This window comes from Rhincodon typus, chromosome 1, assembly GCF_021869965.1.
Source record: "Rhincodon typus isolate 14 chromosome 1, sRhiTyp1.1, whole genome shotgun sequence".
In the NCBI taxonomy this organism is placed as follows: domain Eukaryota; kingdom Metazoa; phylum Chordata; class Chondrichthyes; order Orectolobiformes; family Rhincodontidae; genus Rhincodon; species Rhincodon typus.
The window spans coordinates 121,780,742-121,797,450 of record NC_063332.1 but is presented as its reverse complement, the minus strand read 5'-3'; the positions used below and the strand labels follow the sequence as shown (position 1 = coordinate 121,797,450).

Here is a 16,709-nt window from a genome sequence, read left to right as displayed (position 1 = left end):
GAAGGGTCTAGGCCCGAAACGTCAGCTTTCCTGCTCCTCTGATGCTGCTTGGCCTGCTGTGTTCATCCAGCTCTGCACCTTGTTATCTCAGATTCTCCAGCATCTGCAGTTCATACTATCTCTCCATAAACTATTGCTGTTTTACATCATCATCTAGTTGATCAATGGTCATTGTAACTTGCAGCTACAAAAATCAAGCTACTCAGGCTACCTCTCATTAGTGACCTGCTGAGTTTCAGCAGCAATTTCATTTTTTATGTCCACTCTATTCACTGATCATTACTTGCAAACATGGCAAGCTGCCTGGCTTTCTGTCTACACTAAAAGACAAGGAAAGGCAGAAGGACTATGAGGCTGGTAAGTTCTGAATGAGGGGATAAAACACACAAAGTCAAGGCAAAGGAAGGCAGAGATGCTGTGAGCACTCAAGTAGGCACAAAGGAAGTGAGCACTAGGAGAGCAAGCAAGGAACATTGAGATGCTGTGTGGTTGAATTCATGAGGTAGGTGCTGTCCCTACATGCAAAGTGTCATAGCAGCACTATTGCAATCCTAGATATTGGTGCACTCCAAAGTATAGCATTGTAATGGAAAACTGTATTGTGAATGGGTCAGAGATGTGCCATGATGATATGGTGCAGCTGGTATGTGTCCGATGCCAATCTCTGTGCATGGTGGGACGGAAGAGGGATGCAATCGCTACCCTTGGAGAATCCCTGATTTATTGGGGACTACTGTCCAAGATAGGGGCCTGAAGAAGCAAGTAGTGAGCTGCAATCTTCAAGTACCCCTTCTGACTTTGATTTTGGTAATTGTCACTGACCCATTTCTATCGGGCATGGAAGAGAGTAGAAAAACACATTTCACTGAGATGATACTGGGACATAATGGTGTGCAAATGGGTGTAAATAGGTCTCTCACCACTCACCACTGTCACTGAACTATATCAGTTGTTGGATCGGGATCCATGGCCTGAAGGATTCAGTGGCCGTCAAGGTAATGGCTGCACGAAACCTTTTGGCAACTGGCAGCTTTCAAGAATCTATATGGAGACCTATTTGGGATCTCACAACTCTTGACCAACAAGTGTTTGCTGTACAATCCTAACATGTTATAAGCAAGCAAAGCAGAATGTGATAGATGCTGAAAAGCTGGGAGAACAACGGCAGTCTTCCAATAAGGAAGATAAGGACATTGAGGAGGAGGAAATGCAACAAGCCAGACAGGACTCGATTATTACCTGGTTCCAGTAGATATGAGCTGGGGACAGTGATCAATCATTAACTGTAGACTGTTTACAGTCATAAGGCAAGTGATCCTGTTTATTCTCAGTAGCAAATGCAGCATTTCTTTGTTTACTGTCACCTTTACTGTTGCTAAACAAAAATGATCATTTTAAACTGAAAAGATGTTGGACAACAGGGAAAGAATAGCACACTCTTACTGTTCTAAGATGGTATGATGTTAAGGATCGATAATCAGTATAGGTTAGTTTTTAAATACCAATACACTTACAGATGGGGACTTGTATTTGGAATGAAATGGTAGCCATGCCACCTATGAACCCCTCTCATTACATGCACCGTGAAAGGTAACTCCTGGCTGGCAGTGCTGGACCAGGTGTACAGCTGAGCCTTAAGAATGGGGTTCTGGCAATGCAGACTGATTTCACCATTGATGACTGGAAGATAGAGTGAGCAAGACACCATTTAGGCATAGAGCATAGCTACTGGGGTGAGCTGGGGAGAACAGTTCAAGAAAATTGCTAGGAATCACAGTGAGAAACACTCCATGAAACTCACTAAAATCGACACAGCTGATTTCTAGTAAAATTCAGCTTATTCTTTTTCCTTCTGGAAAAGCTGAGAATGCTTTATGAGTTAAATGTTGTTATTCCATGATTAAAATGCATCACTTTCACTTTAAAATGATCTGAGTTGCAAAAATAAAGTTACATTTCCATAGTTTAACTGAGGTCAATAACTTAATTAGGTGTCATAATATTTTTAGCCTACACAGCCTTAACCTCATAGGAGTCTGCAAATCTGTATCTCCACTTTAATTATCTGATGAATTGTTGTTCTTATCTAGGTCAAATTTTACTCATGTCCGTTATATATATCAAGGTTGTTGGGATTACAGTGTTAAAAGACAAGATACTGTCCTTGCCAGCTTATTCTCAAAAGACCCAACATTAACCTAGGATGGGAATCCAGCAAAGCAAGGATCAAGGTGGGGGTGGGGAAAGGTTGGATGGGTCAATAACCTTCCTGACCTCAGCTATGTGAGGTCTGGACAGTTTTAACTCCCAGGCCTTTGTACATTCCCAATGCATTTCCCATCTAACCCTACCAGGAAACAGCAACTGGCTGACAGCAGGAGACAAGTGCCAAGGTCACCCGGCACTCTAGTAAATCAGGAGAGGATTTCAGGAGGACCTATAGGGAAAATAAAATAAACTACCTCTTCTTCCCCCTTCTAACTCCTACACAACCCTCCTGTTAGGTTGAATTGGTGGGGAAGCCACAACCAGTTCCTTGATCATGGCCATTGTTTAAAGCAGTTGTTCTCTAATTACATTATCAGAGTCTAATCTGCAGATTTAATGAATGACCATGCTGCCTTTCTGTTGGGCAGTCTTCCTGCTGCTCAGAAGAGCAGTTTCAAACAGACATGAGTGGTGTTAATTGCCCATCTGTTCTCGTTTCTGCCAGATGAGCAGGTTTAATATCATCGCACAAGGTATCTGGAACATGACTTTGTCCTTCAAATTCTGGAAATCACAGAGCAGTTAGAAAGATACAGAAAATCGTTTCACCATCTTGCTATGGTTTAGGAATCTGTAATGGAGCCATGAGTCTTCAAGTTGTATCCATTGTGCCATGAAACCAAGATTCTAATGAAAAACATGGAAGTCTCAGAGATTCAGCTTCTTCTAGTTCTCAACTAGCAAAACAGCTCCAGCGGATCCTTGAAGATCCCAGTATGGCAAATACGATGATGATGATTCTGCACACAACATTGAAGACAATTTGCATATTTATCAAATGAAACTAGTTTTATTTTTAAACGCAACTATTTCTCTGAACAAAACAGTCATGGATAGCACACAGAAAGATGAGAATGTTGCATCAGAAGGACACTTATGATTGTAGCTCTGTAGTTGCTAAATGGCCCTGAGGACCATCTTCACTGTTGTTCAATTGCCAGTCAAAGCCGAACTGATTTAATTATCAGCTGTATACCTAAATATAGAACATTTAGACTTCTTGATCCATCCTTGCCAGCCTCCATTTTAAGTACTCACTGCAATTTAATGAATGTGGTTTGGACTGGGTATCAATTTCATAAAATTAATGGAATATGTTCCCAATGCTCAGGCTTGAACAAGAAAGTTGCCTTCCTGCAGGATGAAACAGGTCAGCAGTTTTCAGGAGGACAAAGAGATACTCCACAGTAAGTGGAAATCAGTCCTTTGCAAGCCCAGGAGAAGTTAGAATGCTCATAGGACCCCCATCTGCAAGTGTTGTTCTGAAATCTAACTCATTCCAGTCGCACAAGTGATTTTATTTAAGTTGCTTCTTTCTTGATGTTTGGGGTCAGGTGATGCACAGGACAAATAGGTGGGGTGAAATCCCATTTGAATACCTCAGCAACAGACTGCAATTTCTGAAGATTTATCAATAAGATTTATTTTATAATAAATATGGTAAAATAACTCCAATGTGTAATTAAATGTACAGAAATACTGTTAAATATACTGTGAGATTGGCAAAATCTAGTTTAGTTTAGGCATATTTAATGAAGATGACAGTAAATAAATATCATGAATGATCTACTACTCTCTACCCAGTGTAAAATATAGGCAGAGTCTAATGGCTAGTATCAAATGTTCCTATTGTGGTTTTATCCTATTATAATGTGTGATTGGATTCAGTAAGATCTTAAATAAACGCAAAGCTTCTGGTTTATTTTTCTATTTACACTATGTAATTTGGGCTTGAGAAAAATGAGCACAGTCAGAAGATTATAGATTTCAAAGATAGGCAGATATTATCTAGGAAAGATATACATAAGAATCTGACATCAAAATACATTCTGTAAAATCAGATACCTCATTAAATGAGGGCTATGTTTCCACTTCAATTATTTCAGTTAATGGTAATGGTGACCTCATCCTTAATAGTTTTATCTTATTCGTTATTAGGCACTGAAGTTGTGCTCAACTATTTGTCACTGCATTCCATATTGTAGTTTGCACGTAAGTTCTGGCACTTTGACATTATGAAACCAGTGCAGGTAGATTATTAGAACATTGAGAAGCTTTTCAGCAATGTTTCATAATCTTTCTTGTAGCTTTTCAACAATTCCAACTTGCATCTGGCCAAGATATTGTGGATGTAATCACAGACTGCTATGATGGACACTTCCAGCAATTACTCATTGCAATTAGTGAGTGAATTATATTTATTAATTTACTAAATTGCTAAATTAAGGTTGCATTTTTAAAATTCTACTTGAAAATGTGTTAAACTCAAATTTAAAGTAACCCAGTCATGTAACTTGTGGTGATTTTTAAAATTTACTATTCTTAGAAGACAAAAAAACGATTCAGCAACAAAGCTCTTCTCAACAATAGTCAAATAGAAATTTTTTATGGCTTTTTTTTGTTGTCACCAGCATTAATTTGTAACCTTTTGTTTGACTTCTCAAAGTTCTGTGTGTCAGGGACAAAGCTTCCTATTTCGCATACAAGCTCAACAGTGCAATATATGTAAGTATTTTACATCTTTCTAAACTGCATTTTTGTGATATTACAGGTATTTTAAACATAGAATTGATTTGGCTGCATATTCAGCAGTGACTTCTATCTGAAATGTCAAAGTATTTCCAGTAACACCACCATTTTCCACAGGGAATAGATCCATACGTAAAATCTAACTTGAAGTAGATATCACTATAAGAATTGAATGATGAATTATTATTTTGCTGTAAATAACGTCATGTAAAATTAACCATTTTAAAAGCAGACTGATTACTGTTTTAGAACAGAAGGAATTTTCTTTTTTTCCTGCCTGTATGTTACAGTAAAACTGAATGCAGATACTCTGCAGACACTAGTGACCTCTACTGATATCAAATCAGAACATATTTTATGAAATTCAGTGCTGAAAAGTGTAAGGTGATACACTCTGGCAAGGTGAATGAGGAGAGATAATGCAAGTTGAAAGGTACAGATTCCAAGGAGGTGCAAGAACAGAGAGATACCATGAACATAGAACACAGAACAGTACAGGCCCCCAGATGTTGTGCCGACCTATTATCCTACTAAGATCAATCTACCCTGCATACCCTACATTTTGCTATCCTCCATGTGCCTATCCAAGAGTCGCTTAAAAGTCGCTAAAGTATCTGACTCCACTACCACTGCTGGCAGCACATTCCACACGCCCACCACTCTCTGTATGAAGAACCTACCTCTGTCATCTCCCCTATACTTTCCTCCAATCACCTTAAAATTATGCCCCCTCATAATAGTCATTTCCACCCTGGGAAAAAGTCTCTTACTATCCACTCTATCTATGCTTCTCATTATCTTGTACACCTCTAGCGTCACGTCTCATCCTTCTTTGCTCCAATGAAAAAAGCCCTAGCTACCTCAACTTTTCCTCATAAGACCTTCAGTCCAGGCAGCATCCTGGTAAATCTCCTCTGCACCCTCTCTAAAGCTTCCTCATCCTTCCTGTAATGAGGTGACCAGAACTGAACACAATGTTCCAAGTGTGGTCTAACCAGGGTTTTATAGAGCTGCAGCATAACCTCGCGGCTCTTATACTGATTTCCCCCTTCCAATACGCCATACGCCTTCTTGACACCCCAATCAACTTGGGTAGCAACTTTGAGGGATCTATGGACGTGGACCCTAAGATCCCTCTGTTCCTCCACACTGCTGAGAATCCTGCCATTAACTCTGTATTCTGCATTCAAATTCGACCTTCCAAAATGAATCACTTCATACTTTTCCATGTTGAATTCCATCTGCCACTTCTTTGCCCAGCTCTGCATCCTGTCAATGTCCCGCTGAAACCTACAACAGCCCTCCACACTATCCACAACTCCACCGACCTTCGCGAAATCACCAAACTTACTAACCCACCTTTCCACTTCCTCAGCCAAGTCATTTATAAAGACTATGAAGTTGGCAGGAAATGGTAACAAACCAGTTAACAAAGTATATGGGATCTTGGACTTGATAATTAGAGACACAGGCCTGTTTCTTGGAAGGTGACAGAGATCTAGTCTCATATCGCCCCTATTCAGGGTAGGACCCAAGATTCTACCCACAGAATACAAAAACCAAGACCTTATGCTAACCCTACATAAAACATTGATTCAGCCCAGCTGGTGTATTCTGTCCAATACTGTTGCATCAATCTTTAGGAACGATGTGAAAGATTTAGCGAGTGCTCAGAAGATATTTACTAAAATACGTCTTGGATTGTGATTACAGTTATGTGGATAGGCTGAAGTTGGAGTCCTTTGAGCACAGAAAGATGAGAGGAGATTTGATGAATGGGTATTTTAAAATCATAAATATTTAGATAATATGAAAGATCTAAAAATGTCTCTACTGAAGATTTGTGGCCAGACGGCACTAGCTTACAGTAAATCACTAAAGAATTAGAGGAGTCATGAGGAAACTTTCTTTATGCAATGAGCATTTAGCATTAGAAATGCAGCATCTGCTATGTCGGTGCATACAGAATCAATAATAGACTTCAAAAGGGGATTCAATAAAGATTTGAAAGAGAAATTATTGCAGGGACATGAGGAAAGAACTGGCGAGTCAGACTAACTGGAATATTATTTGAATGACCTCGTCCAAACTGGATGGCCCGAAAGGTCACATTTTCAGCTGTATTATTTGATACTTCTATTATAGATACTGATGGCAAAGCATGTCAAACATAAAGACAGGTTTTAAAATACCTGGAATGAGATTTGTGGAGTGTTTGAAGACCTTGGTGAAGATAAGACTACCAGGTCTGGATTTTGCACAGACAATGATTACTATTATGATGGAGTAAATTAGACCACAATTTGGGAATAAGCAAGTACACAAATATAAGTGAAAATTCTAAAGCTGCTTTCCAAATTTACCAAGTTCCTCTGCAAGGTGTGTTATAATACATTGCAACAGACATGGGGTCCAAATTTTCGCCATGATGAAAATGCTGGAAGAAGTCGGAATCCTAAGTCTACCTCAAACTCACCATCTCTAATTTCAGTGGTGGTGGGATTAGGGGCAGTCTGAAGTTAGTATAAGCACGGATCCTGGAGGCAGCTGGCCCTTTAAACAAGCAGCTGCTTCATTCAATCTTGATTTTGGAGTCCACGGAGAGTACAACCTGGAGTGTGGAAATTAGAACAGGTAAAAGCAGGTCTGTTCTTAGTGCAGTTCTTTTAGTTATCCATTGTACCTCTCTGGAGAGCTGGGATACCCCTTTGGATCTGGTCCTGGATCACTTTTGGAGGAAATACCTACCCTTGGGTGTACATGAAAACCCTGTGGGAGAGAAAAGGCACCCATTAGGATTATGAATTGTAGGCATGCTTTTACATTTAAAGAAATAATGTTTGTGGGACATGGTTTTGCTGGCAAGGCCAGAACTTATCGCACATCTTTAATTGCCTAGGAGAAGGTGCTGGCTTCTTGATACTTCAGCTCTTGGGTTGTAAGTATCAACTTCTCATTCTTCCACCCACTGGATAGAAACAAAATGCCAAGAATTCCCAACATAAAAGTCTGTTTTATGTTTTTTGTTAGATTGTATTCAAATTTTATTCACAGATTTCGTATCAGTTTCTTAGTCGTCTTTTGTTGCATTATATAATCCTCACTAACCTCAGAATTACTGCTATTTCTGGCAACTTTACAGGCCTTTTCTCTTAATCTTATACAGTCCTGAACTTTCTTTGTCGGCTACGGTTGACTGACCTTTTATTGAGCTTTTGCATCTTGAAGGACAGGCACATATTGTACATCCCGTTGTGAGCCTGCTATATTCACCAGGAAGAATTCATTTTGTCCCCTCTTTGTTCTCTTCTGTCAGCACATTTGTAGAGTGCTGTGGCCTATGTTTAATTTTCTCTGCTTCTACTGTAACTGTGACATAGTCTCTGCCTTGCCATTCACACACGTCTATAAAACTGGCTGGGCTCCTCAAATTCATTGATCATATCCTTCCTCCTTGTGCACTTGCCATTGACGCAGTTTGAGTCCTCATTTCTTCCACATAACTGTAAGTCTTCCGATGGAAGATACCATATTACTGTGGATGCATGCTTTTACTGGAAGTTTGGCTGGTTTCCTACAATGGGCTTTTCCCTTTTTTCAAATTTTTTTTCTAATTTTTCCATGGGCTCCACCTCTCCCCAGTACGTATGGCCACTGAGCATCTGTAAAAGCATGGGTCTGGCAGGCCTCAAGTAAGATGACCTCCCTTAACGTCCCCTGTACCATTGCCATTACAGAAACATACCTGCATTGTGACCAGGGTTGGGTGCTGAATATTCAATGATATTTGACAATTAGGAAGGACAGACAAGACAGAAAAGGAGGTGGCAATGCGCTGGTAATAAGAAATGGGATATGTACATTCGCAAGGAAGGATCTCAGATCAGAAGACGAATGCATGGAATCTGTTTAGGTGGAAGTGAGAAACAGCAAGGGGCAGCAAACATTGATTAGAGTTATTTGTAGGCCACCATGTAGTAGTGATAGTGTGTTGCATGGTATTAATCAGGCAATGAAAGAAGCATGTAACATGTGTGACATAGTTATCATGAATGACTTTAATCTGCATATAAACTGGCTAAATCAACTGAGCAACTAAACTGTGAAGCATGAGTTTCTGGAGTGTGTTACTAATGGGTTTCTAGCACAGTGTGTTGAGGATCCAACTGAGGACATGTTATTTTATATCTAGTATTATGTAATGAAAAGGGGCCAATTAACAATCTTGTTGTAAAAGAACATTTACAGCTTAGTAACCACAATATGGTAGAATTTTACATTACATTTGGAAGTAAGGTAGTTCATTCTGAAGGAAGGATATTAAATATGAAGAAGGTAAATTAGGAAGGCATAAGGCATAAATTGGCCAAGGTGGATTGGGAAAATACATGAAAAGGTATAAAAATACATTAAAAAAAACATGGCTTTTGGCAACTATACATTTCTTTAAGGTGCAAAAACTTAAAAAAGACCAGTCAACCATGGAGGACAAAGAAAGTTCAAAACTGTGTAGGAATAAAAGAAAAGGCCTGTGAAATTGCCAGAAACAACAATAATTCTGAGGTTTGGGATGATTATACACTATGACAAAAAGAGGACCAAGAAACTGACAAACAAAACATGGTGAATAATACTGGTGAATAAAATATGAATGCAATCTCACAAAAAACATAAAACAGACTGTAAAACCTTCCATAGGCAAATAAATAGGAAACATTTGGCTAAAACAAATGTGGGACCATTAGAGACATAATGGTAAATAGAGAAATGGAAGAGAAGCTAAATAATTACACTGTATCTGTTTCACTGCGGAAAATAACAGAAACCTCCCATAACTAGCGATCCAAGTGATTTGAGAGAATAAAGAGTTGAAGAAAATTAGCATCAATAAGAACGTTGTTGTGGAAAAATTAACGAGACTGAAAATTGATAAGTTCCCAGGATCAACATTCCCCCTAAGCTGCACGACTGCCACTCCAAGGTTCCAAGGTTGCTTGCACAGTGATCGACATTGGCACGCTGACTGCAGCATCAACTTCTGTTTAAAAAAAGTCACTGACCCACACAGACCTCAGAAGCCTGTGCAGCTAGGAAGAAAATTAGAGGGAGTGCCACCCACGTGATAGTCTCCATCCTAGAGTATTGAAGGAGGTGGCTGTAGAGATAGTTGATACACTGGTGACTATATTCCAAACTTCTACAAATTTTGGAAGGATTCTCGAGGATTGAAATGTAATAAATTTCACCCCACTACTCAGGAAGCAAGCGAGAGAGAAAACAGGGAGCTTTAGACCTATTATCCTTACATCAACAGTTGACAAAATTATAGAATCTATTATAATGGATTAGATAAATCAGATAAACTTGTTGATAGTGATCTGACTGGCTGTATTCAGCATAGATTTGAATGTACTTTACAAGCTTGCTGGAGATTTTTTTGAAGATGTTAGTCATAAAGTTGATAAAGCAGGCCTATATACAGATTTTTAGAATATTTTTGATACAACGACTCTCAGGAGGCTGTTTAGAATGATTAAAGCACATGCAATAGGCGGTAATGGACTGGCATGGAGTAATGATTGGCTAACAGTTAGAAAACAAGAATGGAAATAAATGTGTCATTTTTGTGCTGGCAGGCTGTGACTAGTGGGATACCGGAGGAATCAGTACTTGGGCACCAGCTTTTCAAAATATATATCAATGATTTGGATGTAGAGACAAAAGCATTATTTCTAAATTAGCAGATGATACAAAGCTAAGCAGGAAAGTGTATTGTGAGGAAGATGTAAAGTGTCTTCAAGAAAATTTAGACAAGCTTAGTGACTTGACAAGAATATGGTTGATGGTACATAATATGGAAAATAGAAGGTTAATACTTTGGTAGGAGAAACAGATGTGCAGAGAATTTCTTAAAAGGTAAGTGTTTGGAAAGTGTGGATTTGCAAAGGAAACCAGGGTCTCCTCATCAATAAGTCACTGAAAGATAACCTGCAGATATCACAAGCTATTCAGAAGGCCGATTACAAGTTAGTCTTTATTGCAAGAGGATTGAGTACAATTTGCTTCAATTGTATAGGAATCTAGTTAGACTACACCTAGAGTACAGTGTGTAGGTTTGGTCTCCACATCTAAAGAAAGATAATATGCGATAGAGGCAGCGTGATGAGGTTCACTAGATTTGTTCTCAGGTTGGTGGGATTGTCTTATTAAAAGACACAGAGAAAACTGGACCTGTGTTGTCTAGGATTTTGTAGAACGAGAGATGATTGCGTTGCAACTTACAAAATACTTGAAGGGATAAGATGCAGGTAAAATATTTGTTTCCCTTGGTTGCTGAGTCTAGAATCAGGAGGCACAATTTAGGACCAAGATGAGAAGAAACTTTGTTATTCATAAGGTTTGGAAGGTTTGAACCTTTTGGAAGTCTGATAAATTTCTGATTATCAAGGGCATACATGGGTAAAGGGACAGGGTGGGTAAAAACTATTGAAGTGTTTGATTAGCCATAATCATGTTGAATAGGGAGGCTAAATAGCCGACTCCTGTTCTTATGTTAGGTTCAGTAAAGCTTTGTGCTGTTCACTTAAAGCATATGGTAGCAATGATGGCAAAGGCAGGAGGCATGATTACTATCTGCATAATCACGTAAAAGGAGTGATAAGAAGATGATAGGTCATTTTACATCTCCTGATTTCTATTTCTATTGTCCCAATCAGATGAGAGCAGATCTGAAATTTACCATAACTTCTTCAATGGCTGGATTTCAATAAATACATGTAAATATCATAAAAGGTATTAGAATGATTATTTCCATCCATCTGAAGCAGAGTTATGGTATATTTTTAATTGTTGCATATACATCAGAATTATGCAATGGCTTCAGAGTCTAATACCAGTAATTAGATTAAAATAGGGAAGTCTGTCTATAGGCAGAGTATTCTGTTTTCATTGGTAGTGAGCCTGGAGACAGGAAGAGTAAGTAATTAAGTGGGTTGATGACATATCTGAAAATGGCAAAGAATACATCGGAGGAATGATAAGACACCTTCCTGTCTTGGCCAGAATTAAGTTTTGGACAGGAAGCTTCATGGTCAACCTTCCTACTAAAAACTGAGATCCCCAAGTGACCAATTAAGGAGTCTATGTCCCAAGCACCAATATTAATCATGCTACAACCTTGTGGACCCTGGTCACCTTGGGTGTTTCTTGATCAAAGACAATCATTGTCTGTGCAAGGAACTGGACATTGAGAGCCAACTCCTCCTTCTGATTTGCATGCCCCCTTTCCCCATGAACCCCAACCACCAAACCCTCCCATGCCCCAATGCTTAACTATGGCCTCTGTCCTTCACAATCATTGGGCTCCAGAGGTTGTCCTTCTGGCAACAGCATGATCTCCTCGGGAGTTTTTGAGCTCTGAATAACAGGCAGCTCTCGTTGGCAAGCTTGGGATCTTGATTCCAGGGTCAAGTCCACTGGTGGTCTTTCCATCGTGATTAGTTCATTGTTCACCTTCCCAAAAAGAGACATTGCAAGTTGCCAGCTACCAGGGGAGACCACAATGCCACAACCCCAAAATATTCCTGCTACTTCCAAAACTGAGATATCCTGGAGAGCTTGCAATAGGTTATGTGCTACCAGATGACAATAAGTTCTCCTCATGAATGCTAAGGCCTGATATAAGTACAAATCATCCCTCCTATACATTCTTTGTGGCATTTTTAATACCACATTCCACAAAATTCAGCTTGACTATTTTCAAATAATTATATGGTTTTACAATATAATGGCCAAAACAAAACAAAACTGTACCAGCACCGTGATGAATGTTTTGCAGAAGTCCATTAAATAACCCAGATTATCATCATTTTACTTAGGAATTTGGCTTTCACAACAAAACAGTTATAAGAATCTTGATTTCAAGAAGTGAACTGGATCTGATGAATATCAAAAGAAATTACAAGGAGCGATATGGGCATTCCCTACACCATGATATCAGGGTATGGCTTATTCATCTTTTATGTCACATCTAAATACATTGGAATCAAGCAATATCTAACAATCTGATTTCGTGTATTATTAATCATGAATCTGGCAGAATAACCCCGTTGGAATTTGAATAGTAATAATAGGCTACAAATAGAATAAGAAATTTTCCCATAAATCTTATTCTCAAATCTCAATACTTCCTTTTGCATATCTCTAAAATGGTATCACATCAGGGGAAAAACTTTTTTGCTGGTATCTTAATAACTTAAAAATACATCATAGTCAATGACTTACTTTTGAGATACAGAATCTGTTGTTATACAGGCAACAATGTCAACCCAATTTATCCACTTTGTGGACCTTCATGCGACAATGATAAGTAGCCAAGATAATTACTTTGGGTAATGTCCTTTAAGGAATGAATGCTTATATTATTTAATAGGAGGATAACCTTAGAATCTTTTGTATCCACCAAATCAAGCAAAAATGGCCTCAGTTTAACATCTTCGGGGAAAGACAACACCTCTGACAGTGCAGCATTCCTTCAATACTGCATTGAAGTGTTGGTTTATATTATGCACCAAAGTCAGTAGAGGATTGCTTAGACCCAGGAAGTTTTGATTCAGAGTCAGTTCCTATGAGACAAGTCTGAAGTAGTGGACATAAATGTCACATTATGTGGGACAGACCAGGAAAGTCCTGGTTGCTCCACAATCTGTACTGAAATGGATAATCTCATTCAGAAAGTTCAGTGAAGATTAGGCTTAAACTTTCTCCCTGAGATCTAAAGGAGCTCTCTCGTTCCTTTCAGCCTCATCAAGGAAAGGAAGCATTTACCTTTCTGGGAGTTTTCTGGCCCTGGGTATTTTTTTCAGCTAGGTTGATCTGGCAGAGAAGCTTAAAGAATATACTAGGCTGGCCTCCAGTTAAAACAATAGAGAGGGCCCCTGGGGTATTCTCAGAACCTGATGAGCATAGTTTAAGGAGAGTATTCGCTTCCAGTGCGTCTTCCACTTGCCTGTTCGAAAGACCAGATCAAGAGCAGACCCTCCATTAAAATAACAGAATGTGTGCAGATAACTCCCACAAGGCATCTAACTGCCTCCAGCATGGTTTTCATCAGGCAAACAAGGTTAAATCAGCACTAAACTGTTTTCAACTTTACTAACACCTGGAAGAGTAAGCTTTTTACAAAAAGGTGATTAATAAAAGCAAAATTTGATTTTACTTCTGATTTTATAGCCACAGTCAACATATCCACTTGAATGATTAAAAAAAAATACAAAAGATTAAAAGAAAACTTACAAAGGGTTAAAGGGATAGATTGTTTCTGCATGACACTCATCACGTCCACATCTTGCACATGCAAAAAAAAAGTTGAACCCTTAAGATGAGCTGCTGACATTTATGTTTACATATTAAGAATTTACATATTAAGAATATACATATATAAGAATTTACACATGAACATTAACGGGACTATAATTTGCATACTTAAGATTTATTTTGATCTCTTGCAGCAATATGCATCAGGACACTATGAGGCAGCTCTCTCGGCAATTTGTACTGGTGATGCTGAAGATTATTAAATGAAGAAAGACAGTAAAAGTTCTGAAATCTCAAAATCCAAGCCCACTTCAATCTTTAATAGAGATTGAAGAGTCAAATTATTTTCTTAGAACATTACAATAAACTACACAAGGCTAATCAGTTATAATAGACATTCTTTTGTTGATCAATAGAGCATCTAGAAAGAGAAAAGTACTCCAACACATTTTAAAATTGTACCTTAAGATGCAATTGCTTAGTTAATTGAGAATAATTCTCATACTGCAACATAAGATCAGCAGTAACATTTCAACATTCACTGCTATGATCAATTTAGTGTGTGCCATCTATGAGATGCGCTACAAGAATTCACCAAGGCTCCCTACACAGCACCTTCCAAACCCACAACCTCCACCACCAAGAAGAGCAAGGTCAGCAGATACATAGGGACACAATCACCTGCAAGTCCCACTTTAAGCCACACACCATCCTGATTTGCAACTATATTACTGCTCCTTCACTACTACTGTATCAAAATCTTGGGAATTCATCCGTAAAAGCCATGTGAATGTGCATAAACTACATGGCCTGCAGCAGTTCAAGATGCCAGCTCAGCTTCTCAAGGACAATATGGATGAGCAATAAATATTGACCTAGCCAGCAACATCTATCCATAAGTAGTGAATGAATACAAAAAAAACAATGGCTTATAATACAATGGCTTAAGATATTGTAGCAATTTTTAAAATGTGTAACATTTTTAAAATTGCAATATCAAAGAAACTGTAATGAAAATTTCCCTGTTCTTATCTCAAATGTGGCCACAGAATTCTTAATGAATGTAAGGGTTCCGGATTATTCATTCTGAACAACAGAGTATATTACCAAAAGGTTCTGAAATCTGCTACAGTGCCTTGATTGCCTTTCTTTTTTGCGCTGGTACCTTTGTAGATCTAGTTACTTAGCTGTTTTAACAAAAACAATGTAATGGCTGCAACAAAGTAAAAAACAATTGCTCTTCAATTGCTTGCAAGACATTTCTTTGCTGTTCTGCAAATAAATTATAAAAACTTTATATTGTAAATGCAAAACATTTTGCATAAAAGATTCAGTAACATTTATGTCATCAACCAATTATGAATCAAGAAAATATCCGTCATTGATGGAGTACAATGACCAGGTTCGTTTTGTAGACTCTAAGATTAAGGATATCAGGAGAAATATCTTTACTGAGGAGGTGTTAGAACATGGAGTGCCATGAAGAGTGGTTGAAATAGAGATTTTAGGGAAGTTATTAAGAAGAAGGGGAAGATAAAAGACTAAAGGGAAAGAACAGGAGGTTTTGATTTTGATTGCTTCAGCAAAGAGCTGTCATAGGGTGATAGCTTCCTTCTGTGCTGGTAAATTTCTATGTTTCTGTGTGATTCATTTCAATTCTGGAAGTTGCACATCTGCAGAAAATACTTCAATTTTCCTGCTTAGCTGCTCAGCAAAGACAGAAACTTCATAATAATAAAACCTCCACTTTGTTAAGTACTTTTTGTGGATTTAAAAGCACAATACTTTTGAGATCATGTAGCTAATCTAGTTGGTTAGTTTCCAGATTCAGAAGGCTTGGAACTTTGCATCTTTCCTGAGTGATACTGCGGTGTAGATTAAAGAGAGACCCACACACATCTTTGAGCGGCTCCAGATACTTGTTAATTAGTTAGGTTTAGAAATATGCGGAAGCATAACAAGGTGTTGTCTGACTGAAGGAAAGTCATCTGTCGGGTGCCAGGATTAGTAAAGATCATTTAAAAGTAGTACTACCATCACAAAGTATTATGCCAAGTTGCATTGTGAAATATATTTATTTTATCCGAAGTATCTTAAAACTGAGAATAGACTATTTCAATTAGGCATTGTGCTGAATGAGACTAACATATGCTCAACTGCAGGAAGCCATGACTGACTTACACCTTGTGAACAGAGAGGGAACTATAACAAACTACTCAGATCTTGTAATATGCTACACTCCCTCCCCACTTAATAAAATTATGCATTAAAATGTAAAATAGTGCGTGTATATAATATCCAGAATACAATGATTAAACTAACATCAACAAAATCTGACTTTTAACAGTCTGAGTTGCACATTTCTTTTTACTGTAACCGCAATCAAAGCATATGTGATCAATATGGCCAAAGTGATTTACATGCAAACATTTGTTTAACGTAACATCAATGTGTGTTCAACAACAAAAAAAAAATCACAATTTGTCAAAAACTAATGAAGAAAACAACTGAGATAACAAGGTGTAGAACTGGATGAACACAGCAGGCCAAGCAGCATCAGAGGAGCAGGAAAGCTGACGTTTCGAGTCGAGACCCTT

General features: G+C 38.3%; 1 protein-coding gene across 1 annotated transcript in view; it reads left to right on the top strand.

Annotated features, from left to right (window-relative positions):
- The window catches only part of LOC109912120 (annexin A10), an 82,229-nt gene extending 65,773 nt beyond the window's left edge, over positions 1–16,456 (top strand). Inside the window, exons 9-12 of the mRNA XM_048616373.1 lie at positions 4,356–4,451; positions 4,715–4,773; positions 12,675–12,797; positions 14,307–16,456. Of these exons, the coding sequence (XP_048472330.1) occupies positions 4,356–4,451; positions 4,715–4,773; positions 12,675–12,797; positions 14,307–14,375 (347 nt within the window). The 3' untranslated portion in view covers positions 14,376–16,456. The remainder of the gene's footprint in view (positions 1–4,355; positions 4,452–4,714; positions 4,774–12,674; positions 12,798–14,306) is intronic.
- The last annotated feature ends 253 nt before the right edge of the window (positions 16,457–16,709 follow it).